General features: G+C 38.5%; 1 protein-coding gene across 2 annotated transcripts; it reads right to left on the minus strand.

Annotated features, from left to right (window-relative positions):
- On the minus strand, positions 1–9,251 carry LYAR (Ly1 antibody reactive). Of its 2 annotated transcripts, none has more exons than XM_036382920.2 (9): positions 9,177–9,251; positions 8,431–8,598; positions 8,029–8,143; positions 6,002–6,109; positions 4,528–4,611; positions 2,555–2,891; positions 2,159–2,263; positions 1,212–1,297; positions 1–897 (listed from the first exon to the last, which is right to left on the minus strand). In XM_036382920.2, exons 2-9 carry the CDS (start codon positions 8,550–8,552, stop codon positions 763–765), a joined length of 1,092 nt encoding a protein of 363 aa, XP_036238813.1. In that variant the 5' UTR covers positions 8,553–8,598; positions 9,177–9,251; the 3' UTR covers positions 1–762. The 2 variants fall into 2 exon arrangements, with proteins under 2 accessions (XP_036238813.1, XP_036238812.1); XM_036382919.2 differs by lacking the exon at positions 9,177–9,251 and adding an exon at positions 8,993–9,112.
- Between the last annotated feature and the right edge of the window lie 29 nt (positions 9,252–9,280).

Consider the following 9,280-nt stretch of genomic DNA (forward strand, 5'->3'; position numbering starts at 1 on the left):
CATGTGTAATTCGTGGATTTATTATGCAATTATAAAGTGACAAGATTCATATATTTAAACTTGTATTTTAAAGTAATCTATTTCATCAGTCAATTTTTAGTCCATGTAACCACTTCTATTGAAGTCAGCTGCATTACTAATCAAGACTTTCAGTAGCAATGCATATACAGATAACTCAGTCTTTAGATTTTCACTGAATGTGCAATATTGCATACACAAATCTGACACTTTATTTATGCATTTTACAACACAGAATCAATAGTTTATTAAAGGCTGCATACACTATCCACAGTGCATAAAGTAGATATCAGCCATACCATTTTGAATTTTAGCATAACAAAACATTTATTCCACAGTGGGTTTCTGAATATGAAAATCCTATTTGCTCTGAAAATAGTTCCTGCAAAAAGCCACACAACCCAGGTCCTGAAAAACATTCATGCCTATAAATTATATTCATTACTGGAAGAATTTTAATACAGTAGGCCAGCAATTACTTTCAATGCCTCTTAAAACTTGTACCAAAAAATATACATTTTCCATAAAATCAAAAAATAAAGTATCTGAAAATGTTCAGTGATAAATCTAGAAAAAGGGGAGGGATCCAGTATTAAAAGTTAAATTCTGCTTTCACATACACAATTTCAATTGATACCAATGCATAGTATTTGTACAGCTGACAGAAGAGTTTGACTCCATCTGCAAGATTAAAATGCAACAGCTATGCAAAGTAGTTTATTTCACAAGAAGTATGCAAACTGTTTATTTCACAAGTTTCACTTTGTCCTTTAGAACTCTAAATTTAGGATTGTTATTCACTTTCTTATTGAATATGGCTAGGATGTCCTCTTCTGTTTTGTGATGTTCACCAGCTACTGCATAATATTGAGCTATCACCTGCACAAAGATAGAGAAATGGTTTTTAGTCTGTGAAGATAATTCCATTGTAAGCAATAATACATTTACATTACTACATTAAAAGTGCCATGGAAGCTATTGTGCTATTATTCCTTTTCAGAACTAGCACTGAATTTCTTGTGTAATTCAGTAAGCAATAAAAAACCTGTCCTTCAGCTGACATTCTGTTAATTGATATTCCATTCAAAATGTTGAACTTTTTGTTTATGCCATCCAGAATTTTCTGAGTGTCAGCATTACACAAATAAATTCACAAGACCATAGGAGATTAAAAAAACCATGTTGTACAGTACCTTTTTTCTTAGTTTCTTAATTGAAATTTCATTGTCTGGAGCCTGTTTCAGAACTGCTTTGATGGTTCCCTTCCAGTTGAATTTACCTAGGAAATAATTAGGTGGACAACACTGTTAGTGAAAGGAGCTATTCTGAGTCTTCTCTGCTAGTAACCAGCCATCAATCTCCTGATTTTGGAATCAGTTTGGCTACCACAACAGTTGTTACCTTACTGACCCTACAACAGGAGGGTGTCTTAAGCATAAAATTCATCAGTTGCTCCTGAATTTAAAATGGAGATGAAGAATCAACAGAGTACTTGAACAACAGGGGTCACAATTGTTTTTACTCAACTTCTGCACTTCAGCTATTAAGCAGAAACTCTTAAATAATGCAGGGATAGTTAAGATCCTGTCTCTTCACACTTAAATCACAGGCAGTCAGATTTGACCATACCACCTTCAGAGGTCATTAATTGGTAGTTTATCAAATAAATGATCTCTATGTTCAAACACAGTCAGAGCATGACAGGTGATAGGCAGAAGTAGGTTTATCTAAGCATAAACTAAGGTCCAACGTATCTGAAGTCAAATTTATGATTCCTTTATGAGCAAAAATGGGGATATGAGAGACACCAAGAGGTCTAAGAGTTGTTACCCTTTTTATTGTGCTGTCCAATGTGCATGGCAGCAGGGAAGAGACCCACTGTGGTGAAACCTCAGTGTCCACTGGAATCAAGCACAGCCAAAGGCTGCCAGCACAGCTCAAACAACATATTAGAGAAGTAATTCATTATCAGGTGTTCAGAGTAGCACAGGCTACTTACTCTGGAACAGATGTGTATACTGAATATACACATTCATGTATACTGAGGCACAATGGCTTGCTACAGAAGCTCTGCTTATATCATGCATTAGGTCTTTTCCAGAGAGTTTTGTAATGATCTAAATTGTTCCTTTAAGAATACCTTTATCTGTTCCCACATTTTCTTCATTGTCATTGACATTTTCTGTTTCCATGTCTTCTGAAATGCTTTCAGTTTTCATTCTCTTTGTTTTGGTATGAGGTTCCTCTAGAGATGGAATTGGACAAAACATACACAAGAAAAATTTAAAACGAGAAGTTCTCACATGTTTTGTCAATAACATGACTTAAGTTTTTGCTCTTGTAACATGAGTTTATACTTGCAAAGTGGTTCAGATTTTATAAAAGAAATGAAAGAAATGTGCAATCATTGTTAAAAATAATCTAATTTGTATATCTTATGCACTACTTTAAATTCTACTTAGGTAGTTTATTGAGCTTTGGAATTGAGAAAAAGCCTCTTCAAAACAAACAGGAATATAAGTTGTATGATGGATACCTTCCACATGTTTATGCTTGCGTTTCTTTACATTTGTTTCCTCTTCTGTTTCACTGTGATTGCCATTTCCATTTATTTCAAATTCATCCTCCACACTCTCTTTTCCTTTTTTGGACTTTTTAATCTTTTTTACTTCTTCCTGGTTTTCCAATTTCAGATCTTTTTTCTCCTTCTTTTTATTCTTTTGTCTCTCTTCTTTTCGTTCCCTCTTATTCTTTTTTTTCTCAGTTTTTTCATCTGTAATTCCATTTTCTTCTGCCTTTGTATTTTTCCCAGTTTCTGCAGGCTGCTGCTCTTCCTTCTGTTGTGGCTTGTCTTGTTCCTTTTCATTTGAAGTCTTTTGTTGAAAGAAAGATAATTACAGTTTTCACATGTGCTTTTTGACATTGCAACTTTCCTCTACTAGATCATCAGTAACTGTTCAGAACACTGATATCCTGAAATCAATTAAATTGCTCACATATGATGTCACCTGAGAAGCAGCACCAGTGAACTAATGTGCCTGATGCTTTTAACTTAACAGACTAAATGCTAATGAACATCACAGGAGAAATATTATCTTACAACATATGTAATTCCTAGTTGAAGTAAGTGTCTATTGTGTTTTAAATTATTTGTTAAATGTAATTAAGGAAGTGACAGCTCTTTAATTTACACAAACAAAACTACAGCACATTACAGCAAGATGCAGAACTAATTCCCAAATACACAGCCCTTGAGTAATAATCTCTTTTGCCATCCACTTCCATGGATGGCAAAAGAGATTATTCTTCCATGCCATCCACATGCCATCCACGTGTCTGGGACAACAAACCATTATGACATGATGCTAAAAGAGGCACTCCTGCTTGAGAATTTCAATTGAGTATATACACTTCAAGGTATGTATTACCAATCATATCTTAAGATCTTTTTAAGATTTCTTAAAAGTGAATTGAAATGCTGTGTTATATATTTTATTTTAATGACAAGCTCTATGGACAGTGTTATTGTTTACATTTGTGTTTACATAAAAGGTTTTCAGATTGAAGAGCTTTTATAAATTAGTGTAAGTCAAGGGAGAACTGCTTATGACTTTAGTGGAGTTGTATAAACTCAGTATTAATGCTCCAGTAAAACAGTGTATTTCAGTGTCCAGAATTTATGTTATGTTCCTATGCTTTAGTAAAGGTATTTCTTTCTTTCCCGGCTCTTACATTTGGATTCCTCAGTAAAAAATAAACTTAACTGGAATCATCAAATCAGAAAGACAAAGCATCACCAACAGGGGATTAATGCCAAAGCTATGCCTACACTCTTCCTCAAAAGAATATGGGCAAAAGGGGGGGAGAGCATCTTTACATCAGCTGAGAAATGAGCTTCTCCCAACAGCTCTTGAGTAGCAGCAATAGATGCAAACAAACAACACCCTACCAAAACACACTAAGATATAATGAAATACCTAATGAAAGAATTAGGCACTGACAAAAGGTCAGAGTGAGTCCACAATTTGGACAAAGGAATGGGAGGAATTTGCACCACAAACTGGAGAATTTCTCTCCCCACTAATGAAATAGGTAAACTATATGCTTGTTAATTTCTCACTCCAATACATATAAATTTGAGACCAATAAACTCTGAAAGAAGTCTTATTCCATCTTAGTGTGTGATAAAAGATTGGAACAAAGATAAAGGCAGAGCTTTTCCTTTTCTTATGTACTAGTAGCACAAATTAGCCTCCTGATTATCATGGCACAATTGTGTCACCATGTCCAAGTTTTCAATCACAACCTACTCAGTATGAACAACTTCAGCAACAGTTCTGTGTTCCACAAATTAACAATTTAGTTGAGAAATATTACATCATAACATAATCTGTTGGAACTGTGGGAGACAATGTTTCCACTCACATCTACAAAGGGAGTCTGAAAGGTTTTCCTTCAAACATTTTGGAGTGCATTCCCATTTTATAATGTATCTCCAGTTAAACTTACGTTTCTGGTTGCTTCTGAGAAAACACTCCACACCTGATCTTGCAAATTGCTGTCATTTATTCTCAAACTGTTCTTGATCCAATTCTGTGCATAGAAAAAACAATTACAACTGAAAACATCCACTTCTGATTTTATTTCTTCATTACCATATAATTGGTTCTTGTTTTTTATTTTTCATTTAAGAACTGAATCACTGCTTTTGACTAAGATCTGCTTAGAGGTTACTCCTATTAAATCTCTCAAGCCTCTTTGTTAAATTGTTTCATGTAATGTCTAGGGACTGTTAGGAGGCTACACCTTATATCTCAATTGCCTCCCCAAGTGGCAAATATATACAGAAGATAATCCTGAAGCATTTTGATACAAATGGCTACATTAAGGTCCCACCAAATCTTCTGACTGCTCCCATGAGTTAAAACATTAGTGATCTGATCTTATTTATTTGTGCACTGTATATAAGGTCACACTCCTAAATGGATACCTTAGTTTATTACAAGAAAGTATAATTTAAGCAAATGGTTCAATGCAAACATTTCAAAGTTGTTTGGGTTATTGCAGGTGTTCCTGGTGAAAACAAAAGTATAGCAGTAAATTATGCTGTTCACATTATGTGCAAGAGATCAACTTTTAGCAACAGGGAATTCAATGTTAAATGTAATATAAAGATTTTTGCATTGCATTAAAAACCCCAGGAAATGTGCATTAGTAAATTGGAACAACTAACTGCAAAAACTTCTGATCTTTCACTGCAATGTATCTTATCAAAAAGAGAGGCTTCTGGAAAATACTAGTTTTCCTGCTCACAACATTAATCCTGTAGGGAAATAGTCTAACCTTCAGCTTGCTAGCAGCAATTTCACCACAGCTCTATTAAGTTCTATTTGAGTGCTTTGGAAGCAAGCCTGATCTCCTCTCAGCCTCACAATCTGATGCACAGAACAGAGGTGGGGGGAAAAAAGGCCCCTTTTTGAGTAATTATTCACTTTTAATGAAACTCTTTAGCCACAGTAAATTCTTGGCATCTGTAATTTACTTTAGTGAAGCATGCAGAGCAGGAGAGTCTGTCAGAACACTGAGTAACAGGAAAACTCTCAAAACAGGACCTTGCCTTCAGGAAAAAAAACCAAAGCCGAAGAAATAAGAAATCTTTAAAAGTATGTATAAGAATTTGGGCATTCAATAGAAATAGCAAATAGCCAAAAAAGAAAGGTATTGAAAACAGAACAAACCTACATATGGAGATTAAGCTTAAAAGGAAGTATCTGGCTTACTACCTTATTCAACTGGCAGACCAAGAGTCATTTAAAGCAAATTTTACACACACTGCCTATTTGAAATTCAGTTATTACACAATCTATACAAATGCCCAAATAAGCAATTTGTCCCACCTTTGTTAAAAGAGAGTGGCGTTCCTTAAAAAAGTCTATTTTTGTGTTCACTGCACAGATAACTGCAAAGCCCTATTAAAACATACCTGAAACTTTACTTTTTTTCTTGGAATGTTATCAAAGGCACGTATTTGCTCCAGAATGTTCCGCACTTTGGGACTTATGTTGGGCTTCTTCATCACCTCATGAATTTTCTGAATGAAGAAAAACAGAATTAAATCAGCAAAGCAGCATAAGGAGCAAATGGTACATGTCAGGTGTGCAAGTCTGAAATACACTGGGCAGAAATCACCCAGCACTTGTAGCTGGTGTAGTCTGCTCATAAGAAATGCTCAAAAAACATGAGGAAAACACTGACCTTTGGCTCTATCATAGCTCTTTAAATGTGTCAAAATTATCTACATAAACATTTATACCTATGTAGTAAGCAGAGGTAAGCAGGACTGCTCACCAGTGCTTTCTGATGAATAAGTTACAAACTGTAATAAAAACATTTCAAACTAAAGTAACTGTATCACAAAAGGGATTCTTGCAGCATGAAAAAGACCTGCATTAAGAAAAGCACCTTTTTGAAGTTAATTAGAAAAATCAGGCTTACTTTTGATGCCACAGCTGACATGCATTTCTTCTGGCAAGAGTGCCAGCTTCAACAAGCATTTATCCCTGTATGACAGCTCTGGATATTCCTGTGCTATGGGTGTCAGCATGACAGAAGAGAGATTAGACCAGGGCCTCATGGCAGCCCTTTGAACAGCACTGCTTGCTTGTGGGGGAAAAAGGCTCTGGGCTCCCCAGTACTTAGAGAGCACAGCCACAGGACACTGCAGAGCCTTCCTGTACTGCTGAAGATCTGGTGACTGAAAGGCTTTGTGAATATGTTAAGACTGTCAACAAAAGGTAACTGCTAATTCCTCATCCTTCTACAGAGGAATCACTTACTATTGAGGCAGGCTACCCATGCTCATAAGCAACACTCACATCATGCTGCCTTTACAAATGTCCTCAACAGTGCTCAATCTCAACAAGAGCACTCATCTCTGACTTTATTCATCACACACTTCAAGCATGCATACAGCTTAGCAACTTCTTAGCATGTGTTCTACTTGATAGAAAACAATTCCATACATAAATGTGATCTAACTTCCTACTAATGGGGTTTTAAGTGTGTTTGAGGTCTTCCCAAAAACCTTTGAAGTAAAGCCATAAGAGAGTAGATTCTTGTGAAAGACAGAAAGAGTAGGAGATATTTCTATCCATGCTGGAGCTTCTTCTGTTCAACATGTTTACAAAATATCTGACAAGAGGACAGAAAATTTTCCCAATGATATGAAGCTATTCAGGATGAGGACTATGAGGATTCCAGAAAGATCTTAAGAAAAAGAGTGACTAGGTAATAAAAAGGTGAAATACATCCAACACAAATTCACATAAAGCAAGAAGGAAGGAAAACAATCCTAATCTCACATCTAAAATGGCAGGCTTTAGTTGACCATTGGAGCTTAGATACAATATCTCAGGGTTAAAATAGCCAATTGCATGAAAATGCCAGCACAATGATCAGCAGAAGTGTTAAAAAACCAAACATAAAAACCACTCAAAAGTAGATTAACTGACAAAAAACAGTTAGAAAGGAATAAAGGACACTGAAAATATAATCATGACATATGGTAAATCTATGGTTCTCTTGTATCTTGAACAGCATTTCACAAACATACAGTAGAGTGGGAAGATTTTAGAAGACCAAAGATCTAATTTACACATGAAGAACAACTGAGCAGGGTAGGATTTCTGAGCCTTGAACAAAGAATATGAGACAGGGAGGAGTGCCTGACAGAGACCTACAAAAGCATAAATGGCATGAAAAAAATGGAAAACTACCAATGTCTCTTTGTATGCAGTTGGGAACATTACACTAAATCAAACCAGTAAGAGACAGATTCAAAACAAAAGACACATTTCTTACTAGGATAAACACAGATTTATCAAGGAAATGCCAGAAGACAGCTGGGGATATTGGTAAAACAGATCTCTGGCTTGAGCCAGTACAGGCCCTTTTCTGTTTTTGATAATTACAGACAATAGTTACTGTAGGTGTATGCAGTACAAACCATACCTGAATCCACTCCTGCTGTTTAGCATCTCCTTTGCTAGCTTTGGCTTCAAAGCCTTTCCCACCATATTTCTGGTCTTCACTTACACACTTGATGTGTTCCTTATAGTCGTCACCCCTGAACATAAGAGATTTTTAACCACAGGTCATTGAAATGCTTCACTCCTCCAACTATGCAACACTTAGCCAACCAACAAGCTAAGGTAATAGATTATTTAAATGAATGAATCATTTAAATATTATTACTGTCAACACTTAAATTATTAAAATGTGATGTGCTTAAAGTACATGCTTCTAAGACCACAGACACTTCTGTCATGCTACAGCTTTCAGTGAGAATTTCTGACTTGCATCTCTTGCATTTGTGACAAGAGTGAGCAAGGTTATTTCCCATTCTTTACATACCAGAAATCCTTGCCACAATCCATGCAAGACAGGCACTGACAGTTTCTGCAGATGTTCACATGCTTTTCAACCTGTGCCTTCTTCACGGCTTCTCCACACGCATTGCATGTGAAAACTACCATGCTGGCGAGTGGTCAGGAGCCTCTTCCTTCCCACAAAAGCACAACTCTAGGAATACAAGAAGAAGATTATCTTAATTCACAGCTTGAAAGAAACACCTGGAGGGCCGAAGCGAAACACACCCGTGCACCCACTGACGGCCAGGGTGAGCAGCCCGGCGCAGAACGTGCAAGAGCTCTTTCCCCCTGATGCCCTCCGTGAGCGCAGGGGAGAGCAGTACCCGGGAGCCAGCAGTCCCTGCATGCGCCACGCCAACGAGAACCGGTAACCCCCCTACCCATCACCCGAACGGAGAAACCACCTGTAACTCCCACACCCACCACGCCAACCCCGGCACCGGTAACCCCCGTACCGCCCCCAAGCCGATACGCGCAGGCGGCGTGTCCCGCTCCCTTCCCCTGCGGGACCGCGCCGCTCCATCCCGCTCCCCGCAGCTGCACACCCGTCTAGGCCGGGCCCCACCGAGCGGTAGCGCTGAAGGGTGGCCGGGCCACACGGCTTGGGAAGCCCGGCGTGTCCGCCAGCCGAGCTCCTGGGCGGCAGCCGGCTGCTGCCGTGCCGTGCCGTGCCGTGCCGTGCCGTGCCGTGCCGCTCCCGTTCCCGTTCCAACTCCCGTTCCCCCGCACCTCAGCAGCGGCCGCCTCCGCCGCCGCCCCGCGCGGCACGTGCCGCACCGGGCCCCTCCGGCCTCGCCGCCCCGCGCCTGCGCTGCCGCCGCCCCGCGCACCGG

This window comes from Molothrus ater, chromosome 4, assembly GCF_012460135.2.
Source record: "Molothrus ater isolate BHLD 08-10-18 breed brown headed cowbird chromosome 4, BPBGC_Mater_1.1, whole genome shotgun sequence".
In the NCBI taxonomy this organism is placed as follows: domain Eukaryota; kingdom Metazoa; phylum Chordata; class Aves; order Passeriformes; family Icteridae; genus Molothrus; species Molothrus ater.